Raw genomic sequence first — 21083 nt, 5'->3', positions numbered from 1 at the left:
TTTCATTTTTCTCTAATTTTGCTTAAAAATGAAAACATGGAAACAAAGATGAAAAACAGAAAACATTCTCCAGAAGTAAACAACCCCTTAGATTTTACTTTATTGTTTTATTTTTCTCTTCTATTTAGGACATGATGTGAAACCCCCCAGTCTGAATTTAAAACCTGCTTTGTGAATACTGATTAAATCAACTGCAAAAGCTGATTTGTTTCCTTTATTTTAACCCCAATACCTTGGACTGTAATTGTTGGAAGCTTGGTAATCGTGGGCCAAACTTGAGGCCAGCTGCTCAGCCTCCATCAATTTGCTATCATTTCTTAATCGTCTCTTTCTGGTAATTGTTTCCTCATATGAGTTTGGTACCATTTTTTTTGGAATTAATGTCCAAATTAACATTAAAATGACTTCTTAAAGCTGGGTGCATGCAATCAACATGTGCTGCTGTATTTTTTTTCTTCCTTCCAAATTCACAAATTTAGTAATCTTACTTTTCTCTCTTTGATTTACTATCCAACTTTTTGATTCTGTTGGAGAAGTGCCTCAAATCTCCACACTCAAATCACAAAAAAAAATCCCTTTTGTTGGGCAGTTTAATGAGTTCCAAATTTCATTCACGGTTTTGATTTGAGAAGGACCTGCGAATGGGTGAATCGCTAGTGTGTAATATTATTTCATGAGGCACATTATAAACAGGAAATGAGAAGGAATTGAGTTTATTGTCTCTTGTGAGATATCTGATTCTTTTGAGTATCACCAGTCCTTCCTTCTGTGATGTATCTGATTCTTTTGAGTGGTAGAGGGCATGTTTAGATTACTAGTTACCACCCTTTGTTTCATAGAAAATTATCATTTTCTTTTAGAGTATAACTTTGGGTGACAATGGGGTTTAAAAGCTAGTTTCCAGAAATTATGTTGGGGCTTATGTTTCTCTAATTGAGGGTGAGCCTTGGTAGCAACAGTAAGGTTGCTCCTTTGTGATAGGAAGGTCATGGATTCGAGTATTGGGAATTAGTTAGAGTTTTACAAATTACAATTCAAAATACTTTTCAGCTTGCTTTGGGAAATATGCAATTGAAAATGTGGGAATCTTGTGCTGAATCACTGGATGGGCTTGCATGATTGATTAATCATTGGGAATTATAAAATCTTGCCAAGAAAAGGGAAAAAAAAATACATGATGGTTTTATATGAACAAATTAATTAGTATACACAAAATGAGGCTAAGTTATGAAAAGTTGCACTTTTTAACTGAATAATATAATATATCACTTATATGTTATAGAGAATTTAAAAGTAAAAGTCTTGTGTTTTAGGAAATTAAAAAATGACTAAATCAAAGAGCAAGTTAAATTTAGAAAATAGAGTAACCAGACAAAGAATGAAATAAAAGTGATTCTTTGTTCCATAAAATCAATATTGGCACTGGTTTGTTGAAACTTCTGAGCTATGGATTGCAAGAAAAAGACATGAAGAAAGATGCTGAAAAAAGAATTTGAACAGTAGCTTTGCATTTTTAAAATGGTTGGTTGTGGTTTGAAATAACAAAAGAAAGGAAAAAAGATGATCTGTAGGAAAAGGAAAAAGTACGAATTAAAAAACTAATAATTTGGCCTTACTGTCTAGTTTTTCCTGGTTGAGAGTTGGTGTGACTAATTTGATTTTAGTAGCATATTTATTATAACTATTATTGTACGAATTTTTGCCCTGGTGTAAAATGCTTGTTTTGTTCCACAAACATAGGAATAAGCAATAGCTAATATATATTATGCACAACAAAATCTAAGAGTGGGATTGAGTAGGATCCTGATGCAGATTGAGATGATTGTGTAATAAGATGTACACCAAAATCATTAAGTAGTAAAATCTACTATATATGATTTTCTGCACAATCCAGAAGTTTTTGCCGAAGTTGGGTCTTAAGGTCGTGATAGAAATTTTATGATACATTGCAACTTTAAAGCAAATGTTTTCAGATGCAGAAACTTTCTATTTTGAGATGTATGAATTCATTTGTAATGAAAAAGCAAGAGAACATTTCATAGTTCTATGTATGCATGTGACTTTTCTCTATTTGTTAGTTAAAGCCTCTTTACTGTTGAGGTCAAGCAGTTTTTATTTGATTCTTGGCATTTAGTGATTATGCTATTGTTAGTCATGAATCTTTTGTACGTTTTGGTCTGGCAAGCTCAGACATGGTCAATATTATACATGACTAGTCGTCCCTTTTAGTGTGATATAGTGCATTTGGTGTATAAGATGAGGAAGTATGCTTCAGGGCACATAGATTTGCCATATTACTTATTGCATCTTTGTATCTTTTTTCTATAGATGTATTATCTTATAATTAGTTTGTAAGTGGTTTTCCCCAAATTTTTTAATTTTTATAAAAATATGTTTTTTTGTTGCTCTGCAGTTTTTTTTTTTTGTTTTGTTTTTGGTGCTCATCATCTGTGAAAAATTGTTGTTGGCTTTGTCCCTGTCTTTGTCTTGCTCTCTTCCCATGTCCATACCTGCGCTTCTGAAATTGCAGGTTACCCTGGCATCTCCTGTACATGGATAACCTTGAATTGTTTCCTTGTTTGAGACCTGTCTCAGCCTGCCCTCATGATGTGACCATATCTTTTCTCTTTTATTATCAATTTGTAACTGGTTATGGTCAGATCTGTTATCTTGATATTTGGTTTGGCCTCTTTTGTTTTTGTTTTTTTTTTTTAATGGTGGATTTTGTTGATCATCTATGCTGGCAAGAGGGTGGGGGCTGTTTCTTTGTTAATATCTCAATTTTTATCACTTTCATGTTAAAGAATTATGTTTGTCTTAGAATCTCATACTTTCTTTGGGCTCTGGCTGTTCAATTTATTATTGGGTAGCTTAGGAAAGTAAGAGATTGCAATTGTAATTTTTATTCTGTTGATTGGAACATGCTCGCAGGCAGCAAAATCTGGAATGCATATTGTGGTCTTTCATAAGAATGAAACTGATGTGTCTTTCTTATTAAAATGAACTTTTGAGACACCTCTTCTAGTTTTTCTCTCTCCCTGTGTCTTGCTATCTTGGTCCTCTTGTTTTTTTTTCAGTCTTGGGTAGCATTTTCCTAGTTATTAGTCAACTTACATCTGCTAGAGAAGCAGGTGCAAACTACATATTGAGGGAGCTCATGCCTGTGGACTGGCAAAGTGATCTAACATTTTTTTTGGATGATGTGATCCAACATTTGTTTGTCCCTTTTGTTGATCTCCCTCTTTTCCTCCCCTTAATGGCTCATATAGTGTCATTTGTCTTCCAGGATGCTGCTTTGTTTAACAATGATCCTTTGGAGTTTGTTTTCTTCAGATTCTGCATTTGGATCTGTAAGAATTGAAAAAAATAAAAAACCTGTAAATTGGAGAGGGTTAAGACTTGTATTATACTTTCTTTTTCTTTGCCTTTGTATATATTGGATTTCAAAATGTCATTTTGCATGTAAATGATAGGTTTTTAGACTAGTGCCTTGTTCTTTAATTGCCTACGGGTTTTATGGGAGCACATGGGCGTAACCCTTCATAGCGACGCGCTACACTGCCCCCGTGTAGTGACAAGTGAGATAGGGCCGCTGCATCGGCGCCCGGATGTAGTGATAAATGAGAAAGGGTTCCCGCATTTGCTTGGACGGATGTGGGTAAAGAAGTTAGTCCAAAATCAAAATCAAAACCAAAACCAAAACCAAAACCAAAATCAAAATCAAAAACAAAATCAAATTCAAGGCCAAAAACAAAATCAAATCCAAAGTCAAGGCCAAAAACAAAATCATAGATTAAGGATTGGGTCATGGAACATAAGAACATTAACAGGCAAAGCTATGGAAGTGGTGGATGTGATGATTAGGAGAAAAATTAATATTATGTGCCTTCAAGAGACGAGATGGGTAGGGAAAAAAGTAAAAACTTTATCAGAAGCTGGATATAAAATATGGTACACAGGAACTGATCGAGCGAAAAATGGAGTGGGGATTATTATGGATAAAAGCTTAATAGATGAGGTAGTGGATGTAAAGAGAATAGGGGATAGGATTATTATGGTGAAGATTAGTCTAGGAAGAATGACTATGAATATCTTTAGTACATATGCACTACAAGCGGGGTTAGGTGATGAGATAAAAGCAAAATTCTGTGAGGACTTAGAGGGACTCATACAAATGATACCAAGAGGAGAGAAAGTGATTATAGGAGGTGACTTAAATGGGCACGTGGGTAGAGACGGAAACGGATATAGAGAGGTACACGGAGGGTATGGATTTGGGGAAATTAATAATGAGGGTAAATCTATCCTAGATTTTGCTATGGCATATGGGCTCATTATAACCAATATTAGGTTCAAAAAACGGGACGAACACTTAATCACATATAAAAATATCACCTCAAGCACCCAAATAGATTACTTCCTCATGAGACAAGAGGATCGGTTATGTTGTAGGAATTGTAAGGTGATACCGGGAGAGTGTTTGACTACTCAACATAGACTTCTAGTACTTGACGTCCAAGTAAGAAATTGGAAGAGAAAAAATCACATGAAACAAAATCCAAGAATCAGGTGGTGGAATTTAAAAGGGGAGAAACAACTAATCTTCAAAGAAAAATTAAGGGGTAGAAGGGAATGGAATGGAGAAAGACAGACAAACCAAATATGGAAAGAAATGGCTAATGCTCTGAGAAGCACGGCAAAGGTAGTCCTTGAAGAGACAAATGGTAGAGTCCCTAACTTTAAGAAGTCTTGGTGGTGGAATGAAGAGGTACAATTGAAAATTAAAAATAAGAAAACTTGCTATAAGGCGGTATATCAATGCAACAATGAAGAAAATCAAAAAAATTATAAAGAAGCAAAAAAGGCAGCAAAAAGAGCTGTTAGTGAAGCAAGATCAAAAGCATATGAGAATCTATATAAACGACTTGATACAAAAGATGGAGAAAGGGATATATATATAAATTAGCTAAAGTAAGAGAAAGAAAAACACGGGATTTAAATCAAGTGAAATGCATAAAAGATGACAATCAAAATGTTTTAGTGAATGAGGGAGCGATTAAGGAGAGATGGAAGGAGTATTTCACAAAATTATTCAATGATGGTGGTGACACAAGAGTTAGGTTGGGGCATCTTAGTAACTCCGAAGGGAATGTGAGCTACACATTCTATCGACGCATAAGTTCAAATGAAATAAGATAAGCATTAAAAAAGATGAAAAATCATAAGGCAGTGGGACCAGATAATATACCAATAGAAGCATGGAAATGCATGGGAGAAGAGGGCATCTCCTGGCTAACGCAACTATTTAACGCCATCCTTAAATCAAAAAAGATGCCAGATGAGTGGAGGAAGAGTACTTTGGTTCCTATATACAAGAACAAAGGAGATGTTCAAAACTGTGAAAATTATAGAGGAATTAAGTTAATGAGTCATACCATGAAACTCTGGGAGAGAGTATTAGAGTAGAGGCTCAGAAAGGAAACAAAGGTGTCAGAAAATCAGTTTGGTTTCATGCCTGGTAGGTCAACAATGGAAGCTATATATTTACTGAGGCGTCTAATGGAAAGGTATCGAGATCATCAGAAGGACCTACATATGGTGTTTATAGATCTAGAAAAGGCCTATGATAGGATCCCTAGAGAAGTATTATGGAGGGTTTTAGAGAAGAAAGGAGTCAAAATAGCCTATATACAAGCCCTTAAGGACATGTATCATGGTGTAGAGACAAGGGTCAGAACATGTAGAGGGGATACTGAACCATTTACAACTACAATAGGACTGCATCAAGGTTCTGCACTAAGTCCATACTTATTTGCCCTAGTAATGGATGAACTCACTAAAGAATTCAGACAGATGTGCCATGGTGTATGCTATTTGCAAACGACATAGTGTTGGTGGATGAAACAAAAGAAGGAGTGAACACTAAGCTTGAGTTGTGGAGAAACAATTTAGAATCTAAGGGATTTAAATTAAGTAGAAAGAAAACAGAATATATGGAATGCAAATTTAGTAAAAATGCAAGAGTGGATGATGTTATAATAAAATTAGAAGACCAAATCTTACAAAGAAAAGACCATTTTCGATATTTGGGATCAGTGATTCAAAAAGATGGAGAAATCCACGAGGATGTCGCACATAGAATTAAGGCAGGTTGGCTAAAATGGAGAAATGCATCGGGGGTGTTATGTGATGGTAAAATCCCATTAAAATTGAAAGGAAAATTTTATAGGACAGCTATAATGTAATACCTCGAGAGCCCAGAGAGATTAGTATATATTGAGGATAGTGTAAGAAAGGAAATAACACCAGCTGGATGCCTTTTGAGCTGAATGTTGGCAAAGAACTCCAAAGTTAAGCGTGCTTGACCTGGGGTAATCCAGGGATGGGTGACCCCCTTGGGAAGTTCGCGTAGGCCCATCAGGATAAGTTGTTCCGGATCTTCCTATCGCTCGAACGGGATGTTACAGGTGGTATCAGAGCCGACCCGGGCCGTGTGTTGGGATCGTGTACTAGCCAAAGGCTGGGGGTACTGGACTGGGGACCGTGTACTAGCCCAAGGCTGGGGGTACTGGACCGGGGACACTGGACGGGGGAGAGCTGGGACCAGTTGTAAGGTCCCATGATGAGGACGTCATGTGTTTAAGGGGGAGAGAATGCAATACCTCGAGAGCCCAGAGAGATTAGTATATATCGAGGATAGTGTAAGAAAAGAAATAACACCAACTGAATGCCTTTGGGGCTGAATGTTGGCAAAGAACTCCCAAGTTAAGCATGCTTGACCTGGGATAATCCAGGGATGGGTGACCCCCCTGGGAAGTTCGCGTAGGCCCATTAGGATAAGTTGTTCCGGATCTTCCTATCGCTCGAACGGGATGTTACATACAAGACCAGTCTTGTTGTACGGCTCAGAATGTTGGGCAGTCAAATACCAGCATGAGCAAAAGACGAGTGTAGCGGAGATGAGGATGTTAAGATGGATGTGCGGATATACAAGAAAGGATAAAATTAGAAATGAAGTTATTCGTAATAAGGTAGGAGTAGTGCCAATCGAGGAGAAGATGAGAGAGACTAGACTAAGATGGTTTGGTCATGTGAGAAGGAGACTAAGAGACGCTCCTGTGAGGAGAGTTGATGAAATGGAACAATTAATCACAAAAAGAGGTAGAGGTAGACCCAAAAAGACTTTGGGAGAGACATTAAAATTTGATATGAAATATATGGATCTAAATGAGGATATGACAAAAGACAGAAATATATGGAAGTCTAGAATTCATGTAGCCGACCCCATATAGTGGGATAAAGGCTAGATATGTTGTTGTTGTTATATGTTGTTGTAGTTGGGATACACATGGGTAGCCGATTGGGGGTTGCTCAGCAAGATATTTGTCTGAGTTGTAGATAGTGAAAAGAAGATTTCTTTTTACAAATCCTTTGTCTTGATTGGAGGATATGTAATGGGTATATAGATAAATTAAGATGGAGAAAAAAAGGTGTAGTACTATTTTCAGTTGATTACTGTCTAATTTAACCTTCAAAGTCTTAGTTGTTTTCTTTTTACCTGATGCATTAATCCTTAACAGCTTTGACTTGCTAAAAACTCAAGTTTGTCAGCTGATTGTTCCCTTGTTTTCAACCATTTGAATGTAAGAACTTATGGCTTTTTCAGGACATAGAATAGAAATTAATCTCATTAAAAGCTTTGGATCTTGTCCTTCCTGTATTCATGGGTACCAACAACAATCTATCAAGCCTTTATCTCACTCTGTAAGGTTAACTTCATGAATTCTAGTTTGCTGGTCATTCCCTTTTATGGTCTTATCTTCTGTACAGTCCTTATAACTCATATTATAGGCATCTGTCACTAAGTTTTTCTTGATCTTCCTCTTACCTCTTTTTATAGGAACCCCTATTGATCTTCAACAACTATGATCCATTCTTCTTATATGAACCTCTGTTGATCTTTTTTGTTTTTTTCATATGACCAAACTTTTAATTGTGTCTCATGCATCTTATCTTGTAGGATTCACTTCAACCTTGTTATGGATAACCTTACTCATAGCATCCTTGTCTCTGATACGCCCATGTTTTATACATGTTTGTATTTTACTGCCCTACAAGTTTTGCCATACAGCAAAACTGGTATTATAATTTTTTCTTTTTTTTTAGCTTTAACAGAATCTTGCTATCACATAGAATGCCAAATGTATTTCTCCATTTTAACCAGCCTGCTTTGGTTCAATGGATAACATTCTCATCAGCCTCTCCATCTGTTTTGGATGATTAGCATCCAAGATATGTAAACTGATTTTTTTTTGTATGACTTGATCTATTGGTTTTACCATAACATCATCCACACTTGTATTTTTACTATACTCACATTTCATATAGTGAGTTTTCAATCTGTTTTAACTTGCTACTCTTTCACAGGATTTTGAGACTTAACACAGATCTCGTTAATTTTCATTTCCCCTACTGTTAATGGTTAGAAGTTGTTAAGATAGACAAGAAGTGGGAGTCTCAGCCAAATGCATGTCATGCCCTCAAGCTGTACACACGTCAGCTTGCGTTGCCTCATCCTCCTTCCCCCTCTCCCCGTTTCACTGTACCTGTACGGAGTCTTTATGGAGTTTTGCTTAACTGGGTTGTTTTTTCTTATCAGATAATAGTTATTTTGCCCTGTCAATGGCTTATTTTGCTTAACTGGGTTGTTTTCATAGTTATTGTGCTCATCTGAACCATGTTCTACTTACGAGAAATTTTCTCATTTTATAACTAGCAGGACATAAAGAAAACATTCTTAGCTTCTTATGTACATTTTCTTTCCTCTATGTTGTTACACATTCTCTCTTTGGTGTTCTGCTTATTGTACTGCACCTCGGATGTTGACGAACACGGTTCAATTTTTCTCTCTCTTGGTCGGAGGCATTGTATTTTTCTTTGAATTTAAAGCTCAGTTCCCCCTTTTTGTTTTGCTTGTCTGAGAACTATGAACATGACTTGACTCCTCAAGGTTGGGGTTCCTTGGCTGTATCTTTGAGGAATCTGAAGAGGCTATCAGGGTCAGTTAAAAGCATTGTCGTCGTGATTTTAACACACATTGTGAGTTGATGTTATTTATTTGTTGTCACTGGACAACAGTCGCAGGAGGAATGCTACTTCACAGGGATTTTGGAAAATAATATTTTATTTAAATGCGATGTCACAGGCCAAATTACATTTTTTTCGTGTATACAGATGTTGGCTATACGAGAGCGAGTGGTTTTTGATAAATCTAAAAAAAAAAAGAAAAAAGAGTTTATCCCCGCCCTCTGGCATTATTAACGCTTTGTATGCATAGCGAAGCATATTATTGGTAATGTCATAACTCATCAGCATCATGATTGATGACAATAATAATAATAATAATAGTTACATTGAACAATTTGTAGTGATTTCGATGGGCTATCAGCGTTTTTCCTTCTTCTAGTCACTTGGAATGTTGTGTCTATTAGGTACAATAATACAACTGATGGTGCCAAGGCATTTAAATTTTTCTCTCTCCCGGGGGGGGGGGGGGGGGGTGGGATTAAAAATGGGAGGGAATTTGCTGTTGTTGTATTGTCTTTGTCCACTACACCTATTATGATGATATATATAAGCATAGCGCCGTCCCTTGTAAATGTTTGTGGACTACTATTAAATTGGAAATGGTAAATGTTATTTTTATTTTTTAGTTTTTTTAAACTAATTTCATAATTAAAATATCTTAATATTTTATATTTTGAATTGAAAGCATCAATCAATAATGATGTCTCTAGTTAGGGGTGTGTAAACGGTGGTTACTGAACTGGTTTATTAATTTGAAAAATTGAATTCAAATTGTATAAATTTAATAGAATTAATTAAATTGAAGAAATATAAAAACAGTGAAGAAAATTAAAATAATTGATAAAAATATACAAAATAAAAAAATGATATTATTTTATAAATATTAAAATAATATTATTTTAAAATTCAATTGATTTGGTTAGTTTGGTTTTTTTAACTAAAAAATTGAACTAAGAATTAAAAATTAAATATTTGAAAAAAATTAATTGAATCATTGATGTAAGAAAAAAAATTGAACAGAATCAACAAGTTTGGTTGGATCATTTGGGTTAGTTTGAATAAATTGAATTTTTTCTCCCTCCTGTCTCTAGTTCATCATTAAAAAACTTGCAAAATTGAGGTTTTCTGTTTGTTTTTTATGAGAGATTTAATTATTTAATTAAAAATTAGAGTTAAAAATAGTTTTTTTTTTTTTTTTAACAAATATGCCCTAAAATTTTGAACATGCCAAACAGTAGAAAATAACTGAAATTTTTTGGAAGAAACTTTTTCACATAAAACATTAGAAAGTAAGTAAATTGCAGTATCTGGCAGCATATAAAAATAAATAGAAAAGTGGCATTGGCATTCGCATTTATATGCTTTAAATTGTAAAGATTGAAAATTCATCTTTTAATTTAAAATATTTTAAATCGAAAATGAATGGTGCCTCAGTTAATCTTAAAAATATTTTATTCTTGCTTTTAGTTATGCATGTGCGTAAAAATAAAAACAAAAAAATTTAAAAATAAAATTGTAAGTGAAATAACTCTAGGGGTAGTGTAGAGAGTCCGTAGCATGTATTTAGGAACTTGAGATATTATAAGATTGTGAGTTTAATTTTATCTTTGTACAGCATTATATAATTATTTATGTCTATCTTAGATGTTAGATCTTGAGTTTCTTCTCGTTGTGAACTTATCTACTATATATTTAGATTAGGTCAAGACAGATCATAAGTTTTAGCGAATGTGAGACGGTCCAAATTAAAAGTTGTTTGTGTTTAGAAATTTCTCAAATTTCTCACGTTGCCAAAAAATAAAAAAGAAAAGCATATTGTGAACTGTGAATTTTAGAAAAGATAGGACGGTTTAGCCCAAAAATTGTTTGTGATCGGAGACCTTTCACATTTCTCACGTTACTCAAAAAAAAAAAAAAGAAGTAAAGCTTTCCTTTGAAATCTCATTTTGTCTTTTGTTGGTTGGAAGGAAGGATGGATTGGGTTTGGTTGTTATGAAGAATGAATGCCCATTCCTTCAAATGGATGAAAAACATCCCATTTTATTTTATGGGATGATATTACAAAATTAGATCGAATATAAATCATGATCAAATTATTAATTACACACACGAAACACAAAATTTTACGTAAAAATCTTAAATTAAAAAAAATTACAAATAGAAAGAATAAAATATCACTAAATAAATATTGATACAATAAAAGTGATATTGTTATACTTAAAATATCACTAAGATGATATTACTGTAATTAATTTCAGAGTATTAGGTACTTATTTATAGATTTAAAATCATTTATTATATATACATAGGAAATCATATTTTGATCAGAAAATGATTTATGAAGATAATTTTTAGATAAGATAAATTTCAATCAAAATTGAATTTAAAATCATCATAATCACGGTCGAATTAGAAGTCTCAATGTCAGTCAAATTTAAATTTCGAGTCACAATTATAATAAATGAAATGGATGTATACATTATATTTTTATCTTTGACCTATTTTTTATATTACGATTCCTTCACTTGCCAAACTTCTTCTATCATATTACAACTATAAAACTAATTCTACTATATCGTATGAAATATTGAATAGTGAAACACTAACATGTGCTAAATATGAACATAATTGACTTGAAGATGTTACAATCAATGTGCAACGCAAGAAATGGAATTAGAAATGAAGTTATCATGATAAAATCATCACAAATCAGGGTATTTAGTAATGATAAGGTGCTTGAAAACAAGATTAATATGATTTGGTTACTTAAAGGAAAAGACTATGAATGCTCCTATGAGAAGAGTGGACAAGATCAAAGAAGTTTGTAATAAAATACAAAGAAAGACCAAAAACAGTTAGTTAAATTTTTTTTGAACATAAGTTATAATGATGATGATGATATAGAAAATTGTCACTAAATGCCCTGATTTGTGATCAGCTTTGAATTGAATGTGATTTGCTGCTTAATTGGCTAAATTGACGATGATACTTGATTTTTAGGGTGTTTCTCCTTAAAAAGGTTATCATATATCCAATTTAAGAGAATATTCGAATCCCTCAATATAATTGTAATTCAAATTTTTTACTTGACGAGATAATCGTCAGTTGTGGTCGGCTGTATCGTCATGTAGACACTGCAAATATGATTATGAATGTGAGTTTTTGTTACATATCAAAATATAATATGTCATTTTTTAATGCATTAAACTTATAAAGAAATATAATCACCATAAATAGAGATAATTTATGAAGCTTAACAATCCATCTAATTTACTCACTGAAGTCAACTAAGAATCAATGCAATATTGTTGTTGTATAAGAGTCGTGCTACAGTGCCTGGAAAAGGTTGATGTACAAATTTACTGAAAAATTATCGAACAAACTTCAACATTGTTGAAATCCGCGCACATTGTGTGGACGTATTTCATTTGAGATGAAATCCGTTGGGCGCCCAGTTCACTTCAGCGGATTTCATTTATGATGAATTTGTCCGAATTTTATTTAAATGTGCGCGCGATATTTTCAAGATGAGAATATTTTTTATATTTAATATTTTTAATCATCCCGTACGTCAATTAATTCAGACAAAGTAGAATAATCCGTCGTATAATTATCCAACATTAATTGGGCAAACTAAAACTGGTAGAAAAATTGTGGGTTTTGATTTGAATCAACATTGTGAGTGAATTGTCAGGGATGCATTAAGGTTTGATGTGAACCCATAATCCGATGGTGTGAAAAACTGCTGTTGCTGATGATGACATGCCGTGTGGGTTACAGATGTAATTATGGTTGTGACCTGTACTTGGCTTAGTGCTCACAATTTATGTTTCGTCACCCAAACAAATGGTGGGTGAGATTAGATTACATTTGTTGTAATTCAGAGACAGTGATGAGTTCATATCTTGTTAATATATATAGGTACTATATCTGAGACATTGAAGGGTATTTTATGAATAAAAACCTTAATAAAGATTCATACACTAAATCTGTGGTTTACATATTTAATAAAATAGATTAATTAAAGAGTATTTTAATAATAATAAAATAGTTTAACAAGTTCTTCACACATCATCAAATCTAACATACACAGCGAACACGTTCCAATAGCTATTAATTATTAATAATACCCCCATAATAATACCTTTTAATTATGATTTCCTTTTAACTTACTTGAGTTGCACAGCTAAGCGGGTTAATTTCTATTAGATTAGATATGTCGACTGGTGTTAATTTTATGTTGACCCGTATCCGTATTGGGCAAAACCCATTTAACCTGGACCCAACCCAGTAATTTTGTGTAATTTTCCAGACTCGTAGACGACAAGATCAATATCATATGGCTATTTGGCGTGTAGATCTGCTACTACTAATTGCCAATCTCTCCGGGTTAACCCTTGGTTTTATTTTGGGAAGAGTGCATAACATGTATGTTTGTTTCCACGAAGTTTAAAGTTTGAATGGGCCGCTTGCAGAGATACCGACAGAGGAACGCGTTTTGAAATTCTTTGCCTCACATTCTTCACGATACAACTGAATTACAGAACATATCATGCCTTCCTTCTTAAGAAAAACCCAATCGCTTTCTTCTTCACAATTCATTCACACCATCAACCATTTGTATAATGCTTCCAATTACTAACAACAAATGGTAGTACTATCTCATAAAGAAAGGTTCAAACGAGCCTAGCCAGCAAGCCAGCCAAGCACAGAGCAGCAGCAGCAGCAGCCATGGGAAGAAAGCTTGACGCTCTACTTGGCAGAACCACCTTCAAGACCTCCAAGTTCAGGTCCCTCCTCAACCTCGCCGTCTCCCGGCTTGCCGTCCTCAAGAACCAGCGCCAAGCCTGTCGCTCCCTGGCCCGCTCTGACGTTCTTCAGTTCCTCAACCTCGGCCACCACCACGACCGCGCTCTTCTCCGGGTACCTACCACTCTCCGGTGGAGTTTGATTGGTGTTCGCTTGTGCTTGTGTTTCTAAATGGTGGTTTGTTGGCAGGTTGAGCAAGTTATTAAGGAGCAGAATATGCTGGATGTGTTTGTGATGATGGAAGGCTATTGTCATTTGTTGGCAGAGAGGATCGACCTCATTGAACATGCCAAGTTAGTTTCTACACCAACCTTTCCATGCCCAACTGAATTTCGAATTCCTTATGCTTAAAAATTGTCCTGGCAATGTATGATGCATGTTTGATTTTGTAGAGAGTGTCCTGAGGAGCTAAAGGAGGCAATATCAGGTCTGCTCTATGCGTCAACAAGGTGTGGAATGTTTCCGGAGCTTGTGGAGATGCGAGCCATCTTCACATCTCGGTTTGGGAAGGAGTTTGCGGCTCGTGGCATTGAGCTGCGAAACAACTGTGGGGTGAATGTGAAGGTATTCAACAACTTATTCCAATTAGGGGTGCTCATAGGTCTAGATAGAGACAAGAATTGATTAGAACCTATGTGGTTGGCTTGATTCAGTTTGGTCCTTTTTTCTAATTTGATTTTATTAAGGGTCTATGTTTTTGGACCCGATCAATATCAAGTTGGATTTGGATTACGCCATTGAACCTATGGTTTATACAAGACCCAAATCAAGCCGGCTATGAGTCCCCCGAACTCAAATTCTTGCATTTACTTGGATTTTGAAGATTTGGGAGGATGATCGGTTGAATATGTTTGTGATGTGTATTTGTATGTGTAGATGATACAGAAGTTGTCAACTAAACAGCCAAGCTTGGAGAACAGAATGAAGGTGCTCAAGGAAATTGCTTCAGAGAACAACATTGTCTTGCAGATTGAAGAAGCTTCTTCAGTTATCACAAAGGTATCCATTCTATATGAATCAACATCAGGAATTGTAAGAAAACAGATATCATCAATTTGTTCAGAATATTGACACTTTTCTTGTGATTGACAGTTGCAGGAAGAAATGGAGGCAGAACAGAAGCCTCACCAGACTAATACACAGTTATCAGCAGTGTCGAGTAGTTCTAAGGCTGGAGATAGCTTGCATGATTTGCCGGAGGGTGTAGAAAACATGGAGGGATGGTCTGATTCAATGAAGACTAGGAAATATAAGGATGTAGCTGATGCAGCAGAAGCAGCTTTTAAATCAGCAGCTTATGCTGCAGCAGCAGCAAGGGCAGCAGTGGAACTCTCTAGGTCTGAATCTCATGATCCCAACGACCAAAATAGTCCTGGTTCAGGGAAAAGAAAGGAGAGTGATGAGCATTATGAGACAAAATCTGAACTTCAAACTACTGAGGATCGGAGAGTTGGGATGGAATTTGAGAAAGTCCACCCGATTCAGAATTACCGTTCTGAATTCGAAGATGATGAAATTCAAGGCGAAAAAAGAGCTGAGAAATCTGAACAGATCAACATAGCAGTCCCTGGTGTGAATTCAGCAGATTCAGATGGGGGTGTTTCAACTGGGACCAGCATACCCGTGGATGTAGTGGCCGAGGCAAAGCCAATAGATGAGGGAATCTATTTTGACGAGAATGATCATGATACTGGAAATGAACAAGGTATAGTACTTGAATCGAGTTTGGAGATGAAGCCTAGCTTTCTTATGACTGAAGGTTTAAGTTCTGAAAAGCATAACACAGTTGTGGATCACGATCTCCATCAAAGAGAGGGTTCAAAGCTCTATCGATCTAAAAAGAGGTTCCCTTTGACATCTCAAACTGGTGTGCAGGCAGAGGCAGGGCCTGGAAATCCTGAAGCACATTTTGCTGATAGGTCCAGGATGCAAAGGCTTAAGTATCTGAATGCAGAGAAGAGGCCAATCTCAGTAAGAACCAGAAGAGCACAGGGGGATTGAGAAGCATATTGGAAATGTGGTCAGCTTGCAGTAAAATACAGAGGCTTTATCTACCTTTATAGATGTTTATCCAATTTTTAATGAACATTATTTGCAAAATAGTAAACGCTGTACCCTTTTTTTTTGTTTTTTTGTTTTTTTTTTGGCCAGGGGGGTGGGGGGGGGGGGGGTGATTCTTGTATTATTTATATCATCATTATATACTTTTGATTACGGTTTCAGAGTTCTATGTCTCTCTCTTGAAAGATACAAATCATAATTCCTATAAATTCACAAAGTCCTCATGATTTCAAAGTGACGCTGTATGGAGAAAAAGTTCACTGGACCAAATAGTAAAAAAGATGTACATGGCATTGTAGTGGCGAGCAGTTAAAGGCGGGAGCCTTTATATTCATTTTTATTGATGAAGAGAAGCTACGGAGAGAAACAATTCATACCTAGAAATGGAAGAGAGAGGAGAAGAAACAGACAGATCATTTTATGAATACACCAAGCATACAACTCCCAAAAATCCAATTTAACTTCCTGACACCTGTTTATCAACTACTGGGGAATTAAGTCTCCATTCTGCCCTATAAAGAGCCTGGTTGCAGAATTTAAAAAAAAAAAAAATCCCAAAGAAGTTATTCAGAAAAAAGGAATAGTAAACTACCCTTTTGGCTCTCATTTCTTTTACATGATCGGATCAAATGTTTTAAGTGATTTCATGGTCATTCATTGTCCCCAAAATTTGCTTCAGATCAGTTCTCTCATAAAAGGTGTTTATTCAGCAAAGAATATTCATATCAATTCATGCCGATTCTGACTGACAGAATTACTCCAGGGACAAGGTTTTTTAAGCTAGCATAGTGTCTTCTTTTGTTCACAGGTTAGACCAGTAAGAAAGATAAAAGAGTATGGATAGAAATACACTAACTACTTGGGTGGAGGAGCAATGTATGCTAATATTGACATAATTTCTCAATCAGAAACTGTACTTTCAGGACTTCAGAAAGGATTACAGTTTGGTCGCTCATATGTTTTCCTTTCAGCTTGTCTGGTATATGTTTACATTGCCCTTGCCATGTCTCTAAAATTTCTTATTCATCAAAATATGAAAGAAGGGGGGGGGGGGGGGGGAGGAAGGGAAGCCCCAAAATTATCCCAACTTGCAAGGGGCCTTGTGCTTGATTGTTCTGGACCATGTGTATACCTTGTTTGAATTACATAAATTGTCTCATTGCATTGTATACAAACAATTTCATGGCAAGGAACATATCTAAACAGTAAAATTAGCAAGGAGGAAAAATGGAATTATGAGAACATACAGACGCAACTTACACAATGGACTTACCTTTATCATAAAAAGGCCATATTAACAGTGCAACGCTTTGCTTAGTTAGACAGTCACTGGTCTCTAGCTCGCTTCTTCCTGTTTTGCATCAGATCCGAGATCGACTGCAAACTCACCCCAACATCTTCATCATATTCAATACCAAGTTCCTCCTGTAAATGTGAATACTCAGAACAAACAAAATATGCAAGGCTAAAAATAAGCACACAGAATATGCAAGGCCATTCTTTTTCTTTTTTTGGTTTCTTTCCCCCTTTTCCTTGCAAACAGAGACATCAACCCACCTTAAATTCTTTGGGATCCTTAGGTGAGTTCTCAGTTATGGCATCCCAGAGATCTTTGAACATTCTTTTCCGTCTTCTCCACTGACTAACTGTATCCATATACATTTTCTCTATGACCTTCCTATCTTCTGGGCTCACTAGAGTGACTCCTCCACGCAATTTAGTCAATTTCTCCTCCATTTCCGCAATCTAATACAGGATATGAAGTCCTATAATGTTAATTACATCTTCAAACTCAGATTGAAGGAAAAAGATCAGATTATGTTAATTTAGTTTACCTCCTTTCTCAAATTCGATTCTTTTGCACATATCTGTTCCAAAGTTAAATTGGACTCAAGAGCTTTAATTTCTGCAACACCAATATATTCTCATGACATCAAGAAATGATATATCTTGCTTTATATCATATTGAAGTCCATAAAGCTATGGCTATGTGTAGATTAATTTATAGTTAGCACCCTACAAGGAGTAAAACTGTCGTAATAATAAAACTTATGGTCCATAAGATACATTAGCATGCTCAGAAAAATACCTCCTTCAACCTCCCTTGTTTCTCTCCTTTGTTCATTAAGCTTCTCTTGTAGCTTGGCATTTTCTACTTTCATCTGATTAAGACCATCACTGTTTGGAATGTCGAATTGATCTTGTCGCGCAAGGTATATTTTCTGCTTACCATATTCCTTGAATGATATCCGCCCACCATCAGCAAGGGCATCCAGAGCTTTCTGTATTGAAGCCTTTTTGAGGTTGAACTTTTGCAGAGCATCAGTCACATTCTGAGAATTTAATGGTCTGTTTTGCTGGATAAAGAAAAATCATATATCACAGAGTGTATCTATAGCTCCTCGAAGATCAAACAGATTGAAAGGGAAAGGTAATTGAAGATTAGATCTGGCAAAAAAATACTAGGAGAGGGATTAAATGGTTTAAAAATTCTCATCTGAAGATCCATCTAAATTTCTAATAGGAAATTTGAGAAGAATAGACAAACTTCCATTGCTCGCTTGAAACTATAATTTGAAAAGGGAAAGGAACACTAAAGGAAAGTTGAAGAGTTTCCAATTTTATAGTTTTCATTTTTTTTTTTTTAGGTTTTGGTTTTCATTTAAAATTATGAAAACTAGTATGTTGTTTGACAACTCGGTTTTATTTTGTTTTTATATTTTATCTCTCACCCCTATCTTCATCAACAACTAGAGGAGACACCGCAGGCTGTCAGCGTCTCCTCTGGCAAGTCACCAACAAGATTCACAGCAAGGTCTGTGATGATGATATGGGTAAAATAATGGCAATTGAGGGAAGCTTATTGTTAGCTGTTTCTTGTTTCTGCAATTCCAAGCCATTTGCTTTGGTGTCTCAGATGCTTAGCAGTGCTAAAGTGCCGTTTGCGGGACGGCATTCTTCTTCTCCTTCTCTTCTTTGTGCTTCCCCCACAGAACTGAGTAAATCCCTATAACTATCAGGAGTGACCCTAATAAACAGCAAAATATGTGAAAATCAATCAAAATTTTATAGCAAAATGACGTGAAACTTTGGATTTCTGATGCTATATAATTTCTTATTGAGTGATAATGTCAGAAGAAAAGATGAAGTCGAGCTGAGGAAATTATTCTCCAAGGAAAATCATCTCGTGGGAGTCACTAGGTACGTCACACTGTCCCAGGTAGGGTTGTCGGCTCCCCTCCAGGCGTTGAGGAGTGTGGGAGGGGGAAGAAGTGAAAAAAAATATGAAAAATATAAAAGATATTCTTACACGGTTAGGGATGTCAACTGATAATAAATACCTAAGGCAGTCAATAAATGCGTACTGCCAAAACATGGTTCGCATGGTTGACATGGGTGTGATTTTGGGCAAAGTAGGTTAGTTTCATCCAGACCCTTCAAAATCATAATTGATTAATAAGGATGGGAAAGTATTATTGTAATCTTTGTGTCTCTGCGTTGTTCTGTACATTGTGTGGGATCAAATTGGCTGAAACTTACAATAAACCTTAGTGCAATCACAGGTGAAAAATGTTTAGTGGTAAAAACAATGCTTGACAGTAAGGGATGGCAAAAATTAAAAATGAAATGAAAACTGCGAAAATACCTTTTTCTTGTTTTCATTTTTCTTTTTTTTAAAACAATAACAAGCAAGCAGATGCCATTTTCTATTTTTGTGTTCAAAATGAAATAAAGATAGAAAAGTGATATGGGAACCGAATGGGTTTGTCCTCGTGATTGTTAGCCTTTTCTCAGCAATCTAAATGGAGTCTATGTTGCCCCAACTTATCCTCAAACATAACCCAAAACACGGCACGAATTCAAGTTTGCATTTGATTCTCACCTGCTCATTGGGCAATCAAATGCATATAATAAATACATCCACACCACACCAGAGCAAATTTGAAGTAGATTTACAAGTAATAGAGAAACAAAAACTCGTATAATCTCATCCATGAAAACTCATTTCAAGCCAATTAAACTAGGGCGTATACACAGATAAACATGGAAGAACACATACAAGACTGAATTTCAGAGTATTATCAACAATATGAAAAAAAAAAAAAAGACGAATTCGGAAAAGTAGAAATCCAAACAGGCTACAAATGCTTTACCTCGTTCACGAAGTTGAGCACAATCCCTGCAAAAATTGAAAAAAAAAAAAAATGATAGAACAAAAAAAGAGAGAAAGAAAACTTAGATGCGATTATTTGAGAATTAAACTTTGAATGGATGAGCTCGATTAAAATATTTATATATATTGGCAAATATAATTTCCAGAAATGATGCTCAAAACATAAAACGAAATGTAATTTGTAGTACTGATTGAAGGTTCAAATCCCTGTTTATGCTTCTCTAGAGAGAGAGAGATGGGGAGACCTTCGACGCTGTCGGATTTGGGGGCCATGATCGATCTGAGAGAGAGGGAGAGAGTGTAGAAGAAGAAGCAGCACCTTGCTCGCGCGGGAAGATCTTTCTAAAACCTTCTTTTTGTGCAATTGGAATGAAGATAAGCGACACCGTTTTTTAAACCCCAATCTTGAATCGCCCAAGGATTCCATACCCCCTTTAATTACGAAGCAAACTACGCCTAATCTACATAATTATATTAATTAAAATTTTATAATGCTAGACACGTGCCACACCGCAACATTAAGAAATATAAATTTATTTCTAATATAAAACTTGTTGACATTTGGAATTGGTCGACCGTGGTTCGTCGGCCTGCAATGAGAGAATAAAAACTAATGCAAAGAGAATAAACAAATAGAACGAATAATAAATCGCACATAGGAAAGATTTTACGTGGTTCGGTCAGAATGATGCCTAGTACTCAACTGTTTTCTAATTATTCTGGTAGAGTAATAGTATGTTATTATTGTCCCCCGTTTAGAATGGTTTTTAACCTCTATTTATAGTATAAGGTGTTTACAATTTTCATAAAATTCAAAATGAGAGGATAATATTATAGAGACAATATATCCTTATCAGCTCCATAAATTTGGGAATGGATTCCACATTATTAGGGATCTGGTTTGTCTCAAATAAGACAGGTGGACATCGCCTCTAATTATTCTGTGGTCTTT

At 35.5% G+C, this 21083-nt stretch overlaps 3 protein-coding genes across 11 annotated transcripts in view; 2 read left to right on the top strand and 1 right to left on the bottom strand.

Moving 5' to 3' along the window:
- LOC127806074 (uncharacterized) overlaps nt 1-9421 on the top strand; it is a 37285-nt gene extending 27864 nt beyond the window's left edge. For 2 of the 8 annotated variants that reach the window (XR_008024330.1, XR_008024338.1), the window contains exon 16: nt 2531-9192. The gene's annotated coding sequence lies outside the window, so the exon portion shown is untranslated. Of the gene's footprint in view, nt 1-2530 lie in introns of all 8 variants that reach the window. The other 6 variants (XR_008024337.1, XR_008024335.1, XR_008024331.1 and 3 more) reach the window with 6 other exon arrangements.
- Nucleotides 9422-13818: 4397 nt separating this feature from the next.
- On the top strand, nt 13819-15897 carry LOC127806394 (uncharacterized). Its single transcript, XM_052343647.1, has 5 exons — nt 13819-14010; nt 14086-14189; nt 14289-14460; nt 14773-14895; nt 14989-15897. The coding sequence occupies exons 1-5, from the start codon at nt 13819-13821 to the stop codon at nt 15895-15897; spliced, it is 1500 nt and encodes a 499-aa protein (XP_052199607.1).
- Nucleotides 15274-20494, bottom strand: LOC127806076 (homologous-pairing protein 2 homolog). Of its 2 annotated transcripts, XR_008024339.1 has the most exons (7): nt 20377-20494; nt 20112-20137; nt 18047-18314; nt 17793-17863; nt 17515-17703; nt 17231-17382; nt 17031-17089 (listed from the first exon to the last, which is right to left on the bottom strand). XR_008024339.1 is itself a non-coding variant. In XM_052343070.1 (6 exons), exons 1-6 carry the CDS (start codon nt 20402-20404, stop codon nt 17284-17286), a joined length of 681 nt encoding a protein of 226 aa, XP_052199030.1. In that variant the 5' UTR covers nt 20405-20494; the 3' UTR covers nt 15274-17283. The 2 variants fall into 2 exon arrangements, 1 of the variants encoding a protein (XP_052199030.1); XM_052343070.1 differs by having other exon boundaries at nt 15274-17382.
- Between the last annotated feature and the right edge of the window lie 589 nt (nt 20495-21083).

This window comes from Diospyros lotus, chromosome 7, assembly GCF_014633365.1.
Source record: "Diospyros lotus cultivar Yz01 chromosome 7, ASM1463336v1, whole genome shotgun sequence".
Taxonomy (NCBI): Eukaryota; Viridiplantae; Streptophyta; class Magnoliopsida; order Ericales; family Ebenaceae; genus Diospyros; species Diospyros lotus.
Note: the sequence above shows the minus strand (reverse complement) of the source record. Positions and strands in the feature narration are given on the sequence as shown.

Coding starts and splice junctions, on each gene's coding strand:
- LOC127806394 (XM_052343647.1), top strand. CDS start 13,819: ATGGGAAGAAAGCTTGACGCTCTACTTGGCAGAACCACCTTCAAGACC. Junction 14,461..14,772: donor ACTGTGGGGTGAATGTGAAG/GTATTCAACAAC, acceptor TTGTATGTGTAG/ATGATACAGAAGTTGTCAAC. Junction 14,896..14,988: donor CTTCTTCAGTTATCACAAAG/GTATCCATTCTA, acceptor TGTGATTGACAG/TTGCAGGAAGAAATGGAGGC.
- LOC127806076 (XM_052343070.1), bottom strand. CDS start 20,404: ATGGCCCCCAAATCCGACAGCGTCGAAG. Junction 17,864..18,046: donor AACAAGGGAGGTTGAAGGAG/GTATTTTTCTGA, acceptor TTGGTGTTGCAG/AAATTAAAGCTCTTGAGTCC. Junction 17,704..17,792: donor AATCGAATTTGAGAAAGGAG/GTAAACTAAATT, acceptor ATCCTGTATTAG/ATTGCGGAAATGGAGGAGAA.